Source organism: Trachemys scripta, chromosome 1 (assembly GCF_013100865.1).
Source record: "Trachemys scripta elegans isolate TJP31775 chromosome 1, CAS_Tse_1.0, whole genome shotgun sequence".
NCBI classification, from domain to species: Eukaryota; Metazoa; Chordata; order Testudines; family Emydidae; genus Trachemys; species Trachemys scripta.
In genome coordinates, this window is record NC_048298.1 from 242,186,892 (window position 1) to 242,206,311 (window position 19,420).

At 38.8% G+C, this 19,420-nt stretch overlaps 1 protein-coding gene across 2 annotated transcripts in view; it reads right to left on the bottom strand.

Moving 5' to 3' along the window:
• The window catches only part of MYO16 (myosin XVI), a 559,391-nt gene that overhangs the window by 346,629 nt on the left and 193,342 nt on the right, over positions 1-19,420 (bottom strand). For both annotated transcript variants that reach the window (XM_034758177.1, XM_034758176.1), the window contains one exon: positions 1,599-1,707. In XM_034758177.1, coding sequence (XP_034614068.1) covers positions 1,599-1,707 — 109 coding nt within the window. The remainder of the gene's footprint in view (positions 1-1,598; positions 1,708-19,420) is intronic.

Genomic DNA, 19,420 nt, shown 5'->3' on the forward strand with positions numbered 1-19,420 from the left:
CTGTACCAGCAGCATACAACGGCTCAGCTGCATTGGGAAAAGTCCTAGCCCTATTGAAATCAACAGGAGTTTTGATTTCAGAGGGGCCAGAATTCCACTGAGTTGCAATCAGAGCCAGATGTATCACTGTTTAATTTTTTTTCCTACAACAACCTCCCACCACTCATCCAGAACCATGGTCTTTTGATAAACACTGATCTACATTTTGTCATACAAAGACACTGTTCCATATATTTTCCTTGAATCTAGAAAAATTGAAATGCATCTAGCAAACCTCTTTGAAATGAGCACCAAAATATTTGCCATTTATATTTATGTATTTCTCTTCTATAAGAAAAATAGCACACAGACAACCTGACTTGGGGGCAAGAGAACTTTTTAATGAAGAGCCATTGGAACTAGTAGTATAATAAGTAGAATTCATTCTGCTGTATAATATGCATGCAGGATGCAACTTTATCCAAAGTTCTTGCAGCCCCAACTGTTTGCATAGTGCAGTGTAATGAGGATTCAAGTGGCTCGTGCAACTGGCAAACACACATTAATCTAATTTTCCAACAAGAAAGTTCTTGAAATGTGAAAAATTCTCCAAGCAACAGGCAAACAAGATGATGGAAAATATCATGATATGTGAACCACTGGAAACACCACTGATTATATTTGTATAACTACACATTGTATATCATCTTCTTGTCAGTTTAACTCAACTTTTCTCCCACATGTCCATTGGCAGGATGCTTTGACTTGGTTTAAACTATGATGGATTTCTTCGTTTAAGATCAGATTTAAGTAATGTATCTTCACATTATTTCCTTTTATTTATTTCTGTTTATCAAATATGTCTTAGGCTTTATGGCTGTCATACACATAAATTGCTTTAGACCTCACTGCAATTTGAATGAATGTAAGTGTAACAGAACTGACATATTCCAGCCAAAATATTGCTGCAGATATGATACCTAAGTCTGGAATTAACCGGTAAATAACAAAGTATCCCTGATATACAGTTGCTGTCATCTGTCATTAAAAAATACAAATCCATGTAAGATCAATGCAAAATGAAAAGTTTTGAAAGTTGTAAAATTTCATATAAGTGATTTCCATTGAGAACAGGTGCATGATCAATGTTTTACAGTCTGTAAAAGAAGACAATCACAACAGCTCGAAGCTATGCTCCTTGCATCTGAAAGGGAAGCATAGCAACTACAAATAGTTACTGCTGTATTTTGTAAATTCAGATTGTATCTGGATTTGACATGCCAAAATTGTTTGTTTATTTAAGTGGTTTATCTACTAAAGTACCCTAGGCTGCTTCTCTGCACTGAACTAGCATTCTGGTGTCTCCATATAAATGGAGAAAAGATCTCAGATGGCTACTATAGGAAACAATCTGTTGGTTTTCCAATTTCTATATATATTAATGAGATGCTGGGTAAGATTCACACCTAGTCAGGATTATTGTGATTGCACCCAAACCCCTTCCAAAAAAGCTCCTTTGACTTCAGTGCGGACTTATATCAGCTGAAGAGCTGGCCTCTTGTACTTCTCCCCGCCCCCAGAAAGAAAGGAAAAGAAATCTAAAATAAGAGCTGACTTACCATTTTCTTCCAAGTATGTCAGAAGGATGCAGCTGGATTCCGTCCCTTCCATGGCATAATCAAGAGCAATGTTTCCATTAACATCCTGCAGCAGCACATTGGCCCCAGCCTAAAAGCAATAATTAAGAACATTTTATATCTTTAGATCTAAAAGCTACAGGTAAAAAAAGTTTGCAAAAGTTGTGAGTACAGAAATACTAGGGCCAATTTACAGTTTCTATAGACAAATATGTAAAACTCAGGGGGCTTGGATCATTTCCAGAAGAAGTTAGGCACATTTCTTTTGTTCTGGACAGCATTTTATTTCACATTATGGTTTCATTTGAAAATGAAGCTCCAAATGAAAAGTGTAGACAAAACAAAACAAACAAAACCCACCTCTGTCACAAGGTTTAAACAACGTAGTGCATTACCTAAAGGACTGATGTCCATATTATTACAAATCCCACTCAAAATTTGGCATAAAGACAGATTGCTTAGGAGAGGCCTAGGACTGATTATCTTGTGCGGATGTGAGGGGGAAATTATGCCAGAATTATGGAGCCACACACTTCCTAGGTGGTAAGAACCATGGGAGAATTTCATATTTTCCATGTTAAGGAGGATTAGTCACAAGTTGCAATATGGTGGCCAGTCTAATCCAATTTTTACAAGGGATTTGTGCTATTCCATAAAAAAAAGATAATTGTATCACTGAGGAAAGCCTTATTGCAGTAAAGGGTCCTGTGTATCTTCTTTTAGAAAACATAACTTCTATTCAGTTTAAGTATTTCTCCCTGTGGCTTTATATCAACAGCAACTGCAAAACAAGAGTAACTTCTATTACATTTAGTTATTTTTCCTTGCAGCTTTCATAGAGTTTAAGGCCAGAAGGGACCATTAGATCATCTAGTCTGACCTTCTGTGTAACGCAGGCCATAGAACTTGACCAAGATACCCCTATAGTTAGCTCAGTGACTTTAGTGAGACTAAAACATTTCAGTCCTCAGGAAACTAAATTATTATGTGCCACAGGCAGAGAACAGGAAAGGCCAAGGTGCCACCAATCCCTGAGGCCCCTGCAATGGCAGAGAATTGATTATGTGAGATATGCCTAGATTATGCTAGCAAGCCAGCCATGCCCCATACTGAAGAGGTAAATGACCCTCCCCCGCCCTCCGCAACTCACCAAAGATCACTGCCAAACTGACCTGGGGGGAAATTCCTTCCTGACTCCAAATGTGGTAATCGGTTTGACCCTGAGCAAGACATACTACCCAAGCATCTAAGAAAGAGGATTTTCTGCACCGCCTCAGAGCCCTAGTATGCCCTGATTTGATGCTCTATTTCTAGCTGTGAGCCAATCCCCAATGTTTCAGGCAAAAATAAAAAATAAACAACCCAAAATACATCTGGTCAATTGTGCATCGAGGGGAAAAAATCCTTCATTATCCCTGTAGATGACCAGCTGAAGCCTGTGTGATAAGAGTGTGGCTTACTTTTACTCTTATGAAAGTGATAGCTACAAACTAAGGACAGCCTCTCTTTAAACCAGAATGGCAAAAGTGCACTACTAATGGGGGGAGGGGGTTATTATTACTAGAAGACATGACTTGTGTGCTGAGGAGCTTAAATTCTAAGGACCTGATCCAATGCCCACCGAAGTCAATGGAAAAAAAAAACACCAGTGACTTTCAAAGTAGCAGCCGTGTTAGTCTGTATCCGCAAAAAGCACAGGAGTACTTGTGGCACCTTAGAGACTAACAAATTTATTAGAGCATAAGCTTTCATGGACTAGTGGGCTGTAGTCCACGAAAGCTTATGCTCTAATAAATTTGTTAGTCTCTAAGGTGCCACAAGTACTCCTGTTCTTTTTACCAGTGACTTTGATAGGTATTGGGGATCAGCTTCTGGGTTAGGATGACATTAGTCTACGTGGGTGGGAATGGGAGGGAGGTTTATACAGCATGAAATGTTTTGAAAATTTTCTACACTGATTCCATTAAAATACATATTTCTATTAAAGTGTCCCAAAAGTGTGAATCAGCACTAGAGAGATGAGGAAAACACATTCTGAGGATGGATTTGAAGAAGAGGATTACTTTAAAAGATTGGTTAACCTTTATTTTACTGTTGTTTCACTATTACATTTACATTGTTTCACTATTCAGAATAATTTTGTATTTAGCATATTTATATTGGTTGGATTTTTTTTGCAGAACTAATGCACACATTTTTATCTAAAGAGCTTATTTACTAAAAGCACAATTTAAAACCTAAAAGTACATATCTTTTCCTGCATGAAACTAACATCCAAACAATGTCAGGCAACATTCACAAGAAAAAGCATTTATCTATACAGTACATATTTTCTTTCCAATTGGAGCTAAGAAACTAATATTCCTTATACACATTACAAATTAGGAAATGAAGGGTATTTAAGTTAGTCTGAAGGGTATTTAAGTTCCCTTTGTAAAGTGTAATTTCATAGAGGGAAGGAATTCCTCAGATCCCATAAAATTTATGGGATGCCACTGCATTAGTTCACCTCTTTAAGAAATGTTTATGATGAGCCAATCACAAACAGGAGGTCAAGCTTGGTCAAACTTGCAGCTAAACAGATAAGAGATGCTTCAGAACTTGGGTAATGAAGTAATTCTGAACAGCAGTGCACATTTTTAAAATAAGAACTTGATCCAAATGTACTTTTAAAAAAGTATTTAATTACTGAACAATGAATGTGTTTAATATAAAAATATTTATAATCTTACATTATTCCTCTGATTAGAGACACCTTTATTTTAATGTAATAGCACCTTCAGTTCTGAAGAGAAAGGAAAGGGAAGGAGGTGAGGGGGCGGGGAGATCAAGAGAAGCATCAATTACTGTTACCATGGTTATTCTGATTGTTGCAGACCAATAAGGAAGTAGCTGCTAAAATTAGATTTAACAGTGGAGAGTTTTGCAATATTGTTTTCAAGCTAAAGACCAGAAAAATTTTCATTGTTGCAGTTGTTAGACAATCATTTTTTCTTTCAATAATCATAAATAAGCGTTTTAACTTTTTGTACAAAATAAACCCACAGTGCACCTACTCTCATTCCTGATCCCAATCCTGCAACTGAATCCTCTAGCATAGACCCTTATTCCAATGCACAGCCACATTAATTAGTAGATCTGACTGAGGGGTCAACTTTAGTGGGGTTCTATGCTGGCACACAGGTCTGTGCTAGCAGACCCAATTGTAGGTTCAGGGACTTAGGTGGTAAGCTCTTTAGGACAGATATCTCATTTTCCTTCTTTTTTCTGGTATTGCCAACAAAAACGGTCACTTACCCATACAGTAACTGTTGTTCTGCAAGATATGTTGTGCACATACATATTTCCACTGCAGGTGTTTGTGTGCCCAGTGCACCCAAGTCAGACTTTAGCCTGTGCCTGTTCTCCTTGTGTTCTGAGGCGAGGGCATAAAAAGGGTGTGGCTGCTACCTTCTTTTCTGTCCCTTCACACTGCTGCACATAATGCCCAAAGTTTAGGGGAAGGTGGGAGCATCATGTGATGTATATATGTGCACAACACATCTGGAAGGACAACAGTCACTGTGCAGGTAAGTACCTTTTCCCCCCTTGGAGTGATTGTGCACATATACATTTCATTGCAGGTGACTCATCAGAAGTTTCCTTATAAGTGGAGGGACTTCAGAAATTGTAGCACCAACTTGCCAAAGTTGGCTTTGTCACAAGAAGTTTGGGGGATGAACAGAAAAAGTACATATAGATGACCACATCGCTGCCTTGTAGATATCAGCTATTGGAAAATTGCTCAGAAAGAACTGATGAAGTAGACTGAGCTCTGGTGGAGTGAGCCATTATTCTCAGTGGAGGAGAGACTTTAGCAAGATTGTAGCAGAACTTAATGCAGTCAGAAATCCAATGTGAGGTTTGTTGAGTGGGCACTGATTGCCCTTTGGCTCTCTCAGCATAGGTTATGAAAAGCCTGGGAGAAGTTCTAGCGTGCTCCCAGTAGAATACCAAAGGTCTATGAACATCCAATGTATGAAGTGTTTCTTCAGCTTTAGGAGATTGGAGTTTAGGGAAAAACACAAGCAAATGAATAATTGATTCAGATGGAAAGCTGAAACTACCTTAGACATAAACTTAGGGTGTGGCCTAAGGGAAACCTTATCTTTATCTTTATGGAAGTCCGGGAAAGGAGGATCAGCCAGAAGAGCTTGAAGTTCAGAAACCCTCCTAGCAAAAGTGATCACCACCAGAAAAGTCATCTTCATAAACAATAACGGTAATGAAGCTCTCTCCATAGGCAGGAGAGGAGAGTTTCCTACGAGTTGAGAGAGGATCAGACACAGGAGGGTAAATGTTGGGTAGACTTTTCAAAAATTGAGAAAATGAGAGGTTGACAGAAAATGCAAAACCCATCTATTGGTGGATGTAGCACAGAAACAGAAGCCAGGTGAAGGCTCACAGAACTAATTGCAAATCCTGAGGATTTCAGGTGCAACAGATAGTCCGGCACATGTGACCTCTGTGTGATGAGGTGATAAATACTGAGATTGTGCCAAAATCGAAAAATCTCTTCCACTTTGCTGTGTACATGGCGCTAATGGATTTCTTTCTGTTGCTTACCAAGATGGTCTGAACCCCTCATGAGCATGATTTCTCAGAAGAATTCAACCAGAGATCATCCAAACCATGACATGGACAGATTGAAGGTAGAGGTGTAGGGACTTGCCTTGGTTCTGAGCCAGGAGATCCTCAACTAGGATAAAGTTATCATAGCGCTGATGAAGGTCTGTGACCAATACTGTCTTGGCCATGATGGTGCTTCTGCGAAGGTTATGTGCTGTGCCAGATGTCACTGTGATTCATCCACATTTATTTTCAGACCCAGACAGGAGAACGAGCTGGAGTCAGTGTTGCCACCTCAGATGGAACCGGTGAGCGCTTAAATTTCTGAAGCCTCAAACTGGTACTGGAGGACTTCCAGAAGATTTTCTGAGAGATGTCTGAGACTTCAAGGTTTTATCAGAATCAGAACGTCTGGGTCGCTTTGATGAGGCAGACAGGGAAGATGAAGCAGGACATTTATCACTGGACTTGTATTTTGAAACAGAAGGAGCTGGAGGGCACTTCTAATCAATTCTGAGTCCTCTGCTTTATGGTCAGCACTCGGCTCTGATGCAGGATGCATCACCTCTTACATGAGGTGGATTTTAAGATGAAAGTTCCTCTGTTTTCTGTCCTGATGTGGAAGGAGATACAAATAGAACATTTGTCCCTCACATGATCCTCTCCCAGACAAATCAAGCTGCTCTTGTTCCTAATCATGATAGGGATAACATGTACATGACAAATTGCTTAAAACCTGGGGATTTTTTCATTCTAAAATCCTTCACGATAACTACTAAACTATAACTAACTTACTAACTAGTTTACTACTAATTCTAACACTATACACTAAAAGTTGTAGAGATGCTGGCTAACCAAAGCAAATGTTATGGGGAGTGCCAACTCTTGCCACAGGTAGTGAGAAGGAACTGAAAAGGAGGCAGCAGCCATATCATCACCTGAGAGCATGAGGAGAGCCAGGGTGCATGTGCCATCTTGTGGTACTGCTGGCAGAAGTTTCCAAGTCAAGTGTACTGGGTGCACAAACACCTACAAGGGAATGTATATGTGTACAGTCACACAAAGGAGAACCAAGGGTTCAAACTATCACAAATCAGGCCCCAGAAAGTCATGAGACTGGCTTAGAAATCATAAGATTGTCTTTTAAGTTGGGCCAAATAAGCCTTTAGATGTTTGAGCCTTTAGGAATTATATTATCAATATTTTCTCTGGAACAATGAGGACTAGAAATGTACATTGTTTTAAAATGAAAGCCAATATTCTTGTGTATTCACCTGACTCCAGGAGAATTACAATTATAGCACCCAAGAGGCGCTACAGCCCTATGAGAAGCACCATCTGCCCAGGCAGATGCCTTTGTAGGTTTAAGAGTGTACCTGTAATCAGGCAATAACATTTGATAAACTTGGTTGCTTCTGGAGATGGCTGTTTTGTTTCTATGTTTAGCTGTGCATTTAAATAACTACAAGGACTTGAGATATGCACCTGTTTTTCAATGTCTTATAAATCTAAATAAACATAAATCCCTAGGCTAGTTGATCAATTTTGTTTCAATAGTGCCTTTTCAGCTGTCTGTAAGGAATAACAGTTGAAACTAAGGCATATTGGGATATGACTATTCACTTTTTTTGAAAGTAATAATTTTCTTCTCAACTTCTCTCCTCCCCTCCACTCCCTTACATGATTTTCTGGCGGGTAAGCCCTTCATGACAGCTGTCTGAAAACAGCATCTCTTTCATCAAGGAACTAAAATTAATCAATATTATATATTCCAGATCAGGTTCATCTCATCAGCTAAGTCCTACAGTTGATGACTGAAGAGGCTTTATCAGCCTTTATTTAGTACTTGCCTTTATAATTTGAACCTCCAAACTATCCTACTGCAAAGCATATCCATCTAACCATGCACATATGAGGTAATGAAAATGGGTAGCATTTTATAATCTTTGTTCCCAAATATCCATTACATTTAGATTTAGTGAGACAGCTATTACATTCCATAGGAAAGAATAGAGGATTTGCTGGATGAATCTGGCCATTGATCAAATCAAGCACTCCCCCAGCAGTGGCTACAATTAGATTGCTCCAAAGGAAAATAAGTTTTAATGCACCCTTCAAGGCAATCAAGAGGTTATTGGAGAACAGAAAAATTGGAAAACAAAAGACCTGACAACTGAGACCTCATCTCTGACTCCTTTGCTTCTCCACATAAGAACTGCTACATGGTTGTTACTGTAGCTTTAGAGATGTTAACACCTCATTACATCAGCAGGGGGAGATAGATGATCATCAAGAAGTCCTGTATGTCTCTGGAGGTCATGGAGCTCATTTTCATGAGCTATCTGGACACTCCAAGTCCAATCCATAGCTTCAGACCAGGCCTGTCCTTCTTTAGTATTGATCATCCCATTGCAGAGCTGGTTTTATAAAGTGATGTTAAGAAAAGACATAGGAATAAGGAGGACTGCTGTAAGACTGTATTAACCCTGCATCCATACTGATGGGAAATTTATATGGCAGAAGTTGTGGGAGACAAGGCTTCCTCATTTCCTCAGTTGTAGTACCTTTGATTTGGCAACTACCTGATAATTATACATCCCTTATGACCATGTTGAGTCGAGACACCCCAAGGGGAGAACAGAGGATATGAACCCCAAAGAGTAAGCAAATGATCAACTGGTCATATACAATGTTACTGTGTATAACAAAAAATATTGACTAAGGTTTTCTATGAAAGCTTGTAATGTTCTGAACTTGATGGTCATTATGAGATATGTATACAGACTGTGTTTATGAATCTATATATTCATCTTTATAGAATACTGTGCTCATGACCTGTACTACAATTTTAAATGTACCTTACAACAGAGAGGGGAGTGTGACCTAACAGCAAGTGTGAAAAATCGGGATGGGGTGGGGGTAATAGGCACCTATATAAGACAACCCCCCAAATATCGGGACTGTCCCTGTAAAATTGGGACATCTGGTCACCCTGAGGGAGGGGCACCTCTCAAGCCAAATGTTTACATATCAAACGATGGTACAACCCAGGAAAAGGCAAATGATAGAACATTACAGTTATTAGGGAGACACTGAGACAGCCCCACTACCAAGTTGAGAGTGAATTTCCTGCAGCATGTATCACCACAGAGAGAAAGAAAAAAAATCCCTGAAAACCCTGTTAAAAAAGAAGAGGTTTGAAGTGAAAGGTATCCAGAACTGAGGGTAACACTCTCAAAGGCGGGGTGTTGTCTGTGAACTCTGGATCTCCCCTAGATCTAAGGGGCACACTGGGAAACTATTCAAAGGCAATATGTAACTGATACTAGAAGAGGGAATTTGTCTAATATAGAAGTATAAATTCGGAAATTGAGTCTTTATGGTTATTTTCTATGTTACTTGTATGTGTTTGCCTTTCCTTACTATTTCATCTTTGAATCTGTGATTTTTCTATTAAATAAAACGTTGATTTTTTTACCCCGAGCAGGTCACTGGTGTGAACACTGTATGGAGTGTATGTGCCAAAGTTAACTGATAACTGGGGGGCTGGTTTCCCTCCTTCAGAGGTGATGAACCAGAGGGGAAAAGTCCAACTATCTGGTAATTAAGAACTTGAGAAGGATGGTTTGGGGGAGACTTGGGATTGGAAGGACTCTTGGGGTCACTCTGCAAGTAGTAACTTGGCTAGTGGAAGTCAGGGTGATACTTTTACGCTTGTGGACAGGTTACTGCTGTCAAGGTTCTGAGATATAGCTGCACAGCATTAAGACACCCCAGGTTACAGGGCAGCTGTTAACAGAACTTCTTACTGGTCTGGATGATCCCCAACATGTCACACAATGCAAGCCTGGATCAGGGTTTCCCCTATCCTTTCTGTTACTCCAGTTACGCACCCATATCCAGATGTAATGGTCTTAAATCATCATTATTCTTTAGTTATATTCAAGCATAATTCAACTGAGTTCAGGTTGCTAAATGTTGCTTTGAAGGCTAAGGAGAATTGTTCTGCAAAGGCTAAAGAAAATAGTCAAAATGCTTTTTAATTACAAAAGCCATCCATGTTGGTATGAATATGTTATTTCTGTGTGTTCTTCTAGCTCAAAAACAGCTTGTTACAACCATTCCTAACAACCAATATAGTTAGATCCCTTTGAAAACTCATGGCTACTCTAAAATAACCTGTGGCCAGTAAGGGGTAATAAACAGGATACCAAACGCACTGTGCTCCAGCCCAGAGCCTCATCTGCCACTTGCTCAGCCCCTACCTCTGGCTTTCCCCACCCCGAAACACCCAGGAGCATTGACACAGGCACTGTAGAGCTGCAGAACAGGGGGAGTGCCCTTTTACAGGGAGTATTTCATAGAGCCTGTTTCTGACTTTCTTTTCAGGCACCTTTATAACACCAGAGAGACAAAAAGGGGCCTTAACATCAGTTAAAGAGTATTGAAATCTAGCTAACGAAAGGGCAGTATTTTTTTTATTATTATTATTTATTTAAAATACTTTTTTAAATGTTGGACATAGCAGTATATGATTTATACAGCCTGCTTAGCCTGAGTGGCTCTTTGTAAAATCTGTATGGCTAAGCTGATGCTTTATTAAATTTAGGAAGAGTATGGATAAGCCAAGGAGAAATTAAGCCTCCCTCCAAATGCTGAAAGCCTAAAGAATCTGTGGAGTTCCAAAATTCTGCAGGATATATAGAGGTTGGGGACCCCGTAGAGTCTGCAAGCAGTCCTAAGAGAAGAACTCTTAGAGCAGCCAAGCATGCAGATAAGGAATAAGATGACCTTTTATATTGTCTGATTATTTTCTTAACAAAGAAAACCAAATTCTATGAAATGGGGAGTTTGGACTTTTTAGTGTGTGCACTGTATCGTAGATCAGGTTAGGAAAGGCATTAAGGTCAGAGTTTCAAAGGTTTTTAGGCACCAAGAGATACAAACAGATGTCTAGTGGGATTTTCAAAAACATCTAACATGCTTCGGCACTTTGAAGTTCCCACTAAGTATCTATCTGCATCTTTTGGTTCCCAAATACCTTTGTATGCATGAAGTAGGCATTGTATCTGATAATCTGCCTATTAACATACACTGGCATATAGGACCTAAAGGGTAAAACCATTAACTGCTATACTTTGGCATCTCAGTGGTGGCCAAAGTGGCTGAAATATATCAACTATGCTTCATACAAACATCTCCCGTTCAAATAAACAGGGCATAAAAATAACAAACACATTTGTAAGTATTGTTCAGAGCTACATTTTCACTTGACTGACGTTGCGCAGTTGCATGCATTAATACTTACTATACTAAGTGCAAAAACAAGACAAAAGTTCCAATGACATCTTTATGAACATGCTACAGTAATTGCCCCAAACACTAGTGTAGTGTTACTGCAAGACCCAGCATTTTGCACTAGTACTATAAATAGTAGTCTACTTTTTAAATACTGGAATTTACTGTACAATATATAGATATCTGGGACAGGGTATATATGTTTTTCTTTCATAAAAATATTTCACAGTTAAAATAAAGACAGCAGCTGGGCAAATACCTGATTTTGCAGTTGGGCCAGCAAACCAAAAATTCAGAGAAAATACTTTGTTAGTAACATTTTCAGAACTTGTCAGCAAATCAGAACAGGCCGAGAGAGACAAAGACAAAGAGCATTCTTTTAAAACCTTTAACCTAATATCTAAGGCACTTTCATGGCATGTTTGAATCCCCACTTGGGAGCAGAGACTTGAATTCAGATCGCAACCCTGAACTGGGTGTTCAGTTTCAAGCCATGCTTTGTGGGTGTCTTAACCACTAGGTTATAGGCTACTGTGCTTTCAATCTCTCCTACTGAAGCCGTTCCACTTTGTATCAATTATTAAATAATCATTGGGTTAAAAAGAGAATGACTGTATAAATGCCCTGGTGATAAAGGCACTCACCTGGGAGGGAGAAGATATGGATTCAGATCCCACCTCTGATGAAACACACTGCCAACACAGGAAGTAAAGTGTGCACATGCTCAAGCGATGTAATAACTGCAGCAGCTGCATGCCACTGTAATTTAGGTTGACATAATTTTGTAGTGTAGACATCGCCACAGGCACAGAGAAGATTTGAATCCCCATCTCCTGCCTCCAAGGTGAATGCCAGTTCTAACTGTGGATGTGTTATGATGGACCCTGACAAATAAAGTAGTACTGCTGACCATCTGTCTAGCAACAACAAAAGAAGAGTTTCACCCATGATTTTTCCACCCCTTGTTGCTTTATACTTGGGATTTTAGGTACATCATTTGGACAAAAATAAACAAAGATTTCAGAAAAGACAAATTTAATCTTAGTGTAACACCATTGACATTACTAGAGTTTCACAGGTTTCAGAGTAGCAGCCGTGTTAGTCTGTATCCACAAAAAGAACAGGAGTACTTGTGGCACCTTAGAGACTAACACATTTATTAGAGCATAAGCTTTCGTGGACTACAGCCCACTTCTTCGGATGCATCTAAGGTGCCACAAGTACTCCTGTTCTTTTTTTGGAGCATCAATATAGCCAAAAACATCTATGTCAGGCTACAGCCCTGTTGTCTAGCAACTGCATGTAGCATTCTGACTCCTCTTCCTACATAGTTCCCTGACTGCCCTCCAAGTGCCTGACTGGGTGTTCAGTTTCAAGCCATGCTTTGTACTCCACCCTATCCACCTGTAGGAGAGCTAAGTAGGTCGCTTAGTCCCTACTCTCTGATACTCAGATTGAGCCTCTGCAATCTGTCTCAGGACATAAATTTTTAGCTTGCTGCTCAATTGTTCTCTATATGATTTACTTTAGATATTTGAATTCTTTGAGTAATTTATTCCTCTGGATACATGTTATTTAACACTTGTCTTTATATGTATGTAATCAGGAATAAAACACTGTTCTCTGTTACTCATGATCGCCATCACTGGCTTCATGAGGTTGTATAGATGCAGCCAAGGATAAAATTTAGCCTGACGTATATAAATGACTATGAAATTAGGATGGACAGAGGAAAATGGACTTTTGCCCCATTAATGCAGCTCAGTCTGAAGTAAAAAATCTCTCTGCTCTGCATTCTCCTCCCAAGGTATCATTTGCTATTATTATTACTTTTGGGGTGCTCCAGAATATGCTAGGCATTGTGCTAAATGAAGAGAAAAAAATATTTGGCTTAATGATATGGACAAATAAATGCAGAAGAGACTGAGGAAAAACTCCATTTGTTCTCTTCTAACCTAAAGTATATTTACATTGAACTCAGGTTTCCAAAATGTAAAGGGCAGCATTTATTCAGTAGCACTGTTCACTCTTTTCAATTTTTGAAAAAAATGCATCATCATTTTACAAAATGTTTCTTTACATAAGCTATTAAAACTACGTTACTAGACAAAAATATATAAATGTATTTACACTTTTGCCTCCTGTTCACCTGTATTTCTAGTATCATTCATTACAAAGTGTTTGTGTCTGTGTGGATGCAGACGCATGCACACACACATATAATAAAATGAGCAGAAGGTCCCTAACCGTCTAACACAGTGATATTCTGAGCTCAGTAGTTCAGGAGCCAAATTAGCGATTAACATTACCCGAAAGAGTCACAGTCTGTGAATTCATGGTTTCATTTAACATTTATATGTATATACTGTATAATTCTCACAGCAAAATGACTGACCAAGTATTATTATTTTATCAACTACAATTGGTTAATAATATAGTAAAAGCATCCTGATTGGCTAATAACTAAGATTGGTTAATAATTAGCTCACACAGTGTTTTAATATCATGTGCTGCAAAGAGACGCAGGAGACACATTAAAGAGCCACTTGTGGCTTGCGAGCCTCAGTCTGAGTACAACTCATCTAACATATTAGATTTTAAGAGGTTTTCAAAGGCCTCGTGATGTCCACAGAAGCTGTTCAGCAGCATTTCAGAGGGGAGCCTGTGGGTGATAAAACAGCTTTAAGCAACATTTAACACCCAGTCAGATCGCCAATAGGAAAAATCAGTAGGACGTGCAGGGACCTCCATAGCTCCACCCCATCACCTTCCCTGGGGCAAAGCCTTGTAGAGGCCGGAACTTAATGCACTGAACTGTGCAAGTGTGGGCAATTCCCTCTTTTATTGCTCCTGATTGGACTCCAATAGTTTGACCCAATTTTACTTGCAAAAGTGAAGGTGACAACGTTGCCCTATATATTTTCATGATGCAGGTCATTAGTATGAAAAATCATTCTTCACTAGCTCATGATTCAAAACCCAGCACTTAGAATAGGGCTCACAAAAATAAAGGAATTTTCCCATGTTGACAAATCACAAAGGAAGAAAATTAAATAGAACATTAAATAAAAATGACTGAGCAGCTGCCTTCTCTTTGAGTGCATGTTTTACTTCCAACACATTTCAACAACAGACTTTGTGGAGGCAGAATATTTCACAGTTATCATCATTTTGCTATGAGAAGGTCTGATTAAAACCTACACTTCAGTGTTTACTATTTATATATTATTCCATTAAAATGGTATATATTATACGGACTGCATTCTCTTTTAACCCATGTTTACCTTCTGTCGATCGTGAGTCAAAATCTAATGTACACGTGTGCTTTGGTAACTATAGCCACAATGCTCCTCATAATGTTTTTGCTCTGACATATAATATTTCTATTGAAGATGGCAGAGAATACATCTAGTTAATATGTATTTTCCTGAAATACACTAAATTGACCTTTTAAATAATTTGTCTGTTGCATTTAGATTCCAATTTGCATACTTACATTTTGTTTTTTTTCCCCTTTACCTCTATGGTCGTGCCCTATTTTTGTGACACCCCAAATCCTTAGATTATCAATGACACAGATAATCCCCAATTTCAGAAGAGAGAGAGCTAGTGCTTCCCAAGTCTGAATGGCTAAGAAGGGGGGCCCACCAAGTCCATAATGAGACAACTATCTTCTTCTCCAGAGCTGGCTGGCCTATCTGATATGGGACTAGAATACTGCAGTGGAGTTTCAAGTTTGCTAAATTCCACTGCTGTAATTCTCAATCCCTTCTTTCCTGGTCTTGACACAAGAACAGAACAGTTAGGAGGTTGCAAAGATGTTTTTAAGTCACCTTTGAACATCTTGAATTTTCACCTTAGCCTATGGCATAAATTACAGTAGCTCAGGGCTGCTCTAATGGGCTTCTTGGGGCTGTATGGCAGCCAAGAATAGCTTTAGTATATCATGCTCTGGTCATACTTCCCACGCTGGGGACTGGCTCTGAGCTAGTCCCCTTCCATTCTTACAGCTCTACATCAGTTGGAGATCCCTGTTACACAGGAGCTATTTCGAGGAGGTTGTTTCCTCCCCTTTTATGCCATCAGTGTAGCATAAAAGGACTGGGGAAGAAAAGAGAATCCAGGTCTACAGAATTACAGTTTCACAAAGGGGCCTCTCCAGTAGAGGGGCTTTCATCACTGCCTCCCTCAAAAGGCTATGACAGACCTTTGATTAACAAGGAATGTTAATTAATCAAATCTGATAATTGAGGCTCCAAGGTATCATATTTCATGAACAATTCGTGTTTCTTTCAGAAATGTGAATAAATATTAATGTTTTAAACAAAATATTCAGTAGCTTTCATTGTCATTCAGAAAGAGTTAAACATCCCATTTAAAAAAAACATAACTGTTATGGAAACAACAAAGTGGGGAAACACACCTAGAGATCTTCATGATCTTATTAGCCAACCTTGGCCTTTTATTACCCATTCTCCCAATTGTCACTTTCATCTATGCCAAGTCTAAAATCAGGCCCTAGTCTACAAAGACTTAAGAACATGAGTAATCCCATGGACTTCAGTGGGACTATACGCATGAATAATCAAGTTAAGCAACCATGCAACTCTTTGCTGGACTGGGGTCTTAGATTGATAATTATTTGTAGCAGAGGCCATGTCATGTTTTTAATTTGCTCTATAAGGGACTTAACACCATTTGGGGTAAATACAATGATAAACAACCACAATAGTATACTGCTTGACATACCATTATTGATTACTATAAAAGACTGTCAGTAAAAAAAAAAAAAAATCTTTCTATTGAATGTCAATGAGCAAGAAAAGGAAATCACTCACAGCAATGGAAGTACCAAACAAAATTGTTCTAATATAATTGAAATAAAGGCATCTGGCCTACTTTTAGCTGAATATGAAATAGTTTAAAACAGTGGCTCTCAACCTTTCCAGACTACTGTACCCCTTTCAGGAGACTGATTTGTCTTGCATACCCCCAAATTACACCTCATTTAAAAACTACTTGCTTACAAAATCAGACCTAAAAATACAAAAGGGTCACAGCACACTAGTACTGAAAAATTGCTGACTTTCTCATTTTTATAATTATAAAATAGATCAATTGGAATATAAATATTGTTCTTACATTTCAGCGTATAGTACACAGAGCAGTATAAACAAGTCATTGTCTGTATCAAATTTTAGTTTGTACTGACTTTGCTAGTGCTTTCTATGTAGCCTGATGTAAAACTAAGCAAATATCTAGATGAGTTGATGCACACCTTGGAAGACCTCTGAGTACCGCCCGAGGTACGTGTACCCCTGGTTGAGAACCACTGGTCTAAAGGCTTCTATTTGCAACTGTAGTAATTTCTGAAAAAAACAGCTATATTAAGAATGCCCAGTTTATCATGCCATTGAGGTCATGAATCAAATCCAATACATACATTGAAAATATAAAGCAAATTATGTATTCCAGATGTGGTGCAACCTTGTATTCACAATTGTAAAGGAGGAATTCATCATCAGCTCATACATAAGTAGAATATTCCCAAATTATCTACTATCTGAGATTTTCTGTTTTAATTTTTTTTTTAATTGATGCCTATGCAAATCTATTGCAGTTAACACTCTGTTTAATTCAGACTTGGGTATTATGGCTCAACGTATCAGTTTGCTGTAACATTCCAAACATATTTCTCCTTTGTGATGTTTATTCACCTTGATTATATTAATAGAGACACTGCTGAGTGGAATGATAGAAAAATCTTTTCTGTAACTCCCAGAATTTGACCAAACTAAATCACAGACATTGTGTGTGTGTTTAGCCACCATTGATTAAAAGCAGAACACCACATAGCAAGGAATAATTGTCAGGGCTCTTATAGGCAAGGCCAAATTGCAGCAATTTGCAGTTTTTTGCTAATCAGAATGGGACGAAGAAAAAAAGGTTAACAGGCTATGAAAATGAAAGGGAGGAAGTGGATAGCGACCTTGGTTCTGACATTTAAGTTTTATTTTTGTTATGTCTAGAAATACTAAAAATGCTTTGCTAATAAGAGATAATAAGCAATTTGCTGAAGCTAGAACAACTGGTGACCCACTAGGAGACACCATAAGTAATGTACTTTGTTTAAGTTAGCTATAAAAAATTAAGTGAAAAAGTACACGTTGAAGAATTTCCTGGAAGCAGTCCTGGGAGACTTTTCTCTGACACCCTACTCCACAACAAGAAGGTGACTGGCCATTGGTGACCTGCTGTTATGAAACCATCTCAGACTTTAGGTAACTATTTAGGAGGTACGCTGAACCTATTACATATATATGTGTGTGTGTGCTCAAAAGCTAATAAAAAGTAATTTTTGGTGAGGCACTCTGGTTTGTAACAATCATTCATCAGATGGAGGATCTATGTCCCCACTGATTTATTCCTGACACAATATTAAAATAATAATAATAATAATAAAAAAATAAGTTACCACTGCTTTGGGTTCTGAAAACCCTGGGAAACAGTCTCCCCTTACATCACTTCTTGCTGGAATCAAACAAACATGCATTTTTTACCAAGTTCACCCATAAAAAAACAAAAAATTGATAGTACCCTATTGCTGTCGTCAAGCTACATTAGTATGGAGTATAGGTTCCCAGACACATTATAAAGATAAGGGATGCGATTTTCATTTACCCTAAGGCCATTTTACACCACTGAGGCAGAATAAAGACAGAGTTACAGTGGGAAGAAACAGTTAAATCCTCTTTAAGACCTTTTTCTACTACCAGAATGGCATAAAGAAAAGTCTGAATATAAATGGGAATCTGGCCTAAGTATTGATCCTGGAAAATTTTCAAGAGATGTGACAGTGTTGCTGTTTTTTTCCTCTTTTTTATTGCAATAAAATTATATAAAGAAATATAAATATTGTTATTGTTATTGTATGGCATTTGTAGATTTCATACATCCTTTTATTTTCTTCTCTCTTTTCACTTCTGAGGGTAAGTCTACAGTACCCGACGGATCGGCGGGCAGTGATCGATCCAGCCGGGGTCTAGTCTAATCTAGATGCGATAAATTGACCCCCAAGCGCTGTCCCATCGACTCCTGTACTCCACCGCCGTGAGAGGCGCAAGCAGAGTCGACGGCAGAGTGGCAACAGTCGACTCACAGCAGTGAACACACCACGGTGAGTAGGTCTAAGTACGTCGACTTCAGCTACGTTATTCAGGTATCTGAAGTTGCATAACTTAGATCAATTCCCCCTCTCCCCCAGTGCAGACCAGGCCTGAGTCCCGCTACCAAAAGTAAGGGGCTCAGAGCTGTGGGGGTGGGGCTGGCTAGAAGCTCCAGCCCCGGGGCAGAGAATGTCAGGGAGGTCAGTAGAAGTCACGGATTCTGTGACTTCCGTGACATAATCGTAGCCTTAATTATAAGCTCTTTGGGGCAGGAAGTGTCTTTTTTCCCTCTGTTTACATAGTACCTAGTACAATGCGGTCTTGATCTATGACTAGGGCTCATAAGCACGATGATAATACAAATTAATAATAAAATAATAATAATAATAATAAAAAATATGGTATTTTTAAAGCAATACGACTTTTGTGTTTAGACAAGGCCTATGACTCTGTGGTGTCCCCTACGTACTACATTAAGGGAGAGAAAAGGAGAGCCAGGTGCCTAATAAGATCTGTATTGGCAACAATTTCTTTAAAAAGCAAGTTTCAGAGTTGCAGCCATGTTAGTCTGTATCCGCAAAAAGAACAGGAGTACTTGTGGCACCTTAGAGACTAACAAATTTATTAGAGCATAAGCTTTCGTGGACTACATCCGAAGAAGTGGGCTGTAGTCCACGAAAGCTTATGCTCTAATAAATTTGTTAGTCTCTAAGGTGCCACAAGTACTCCTGT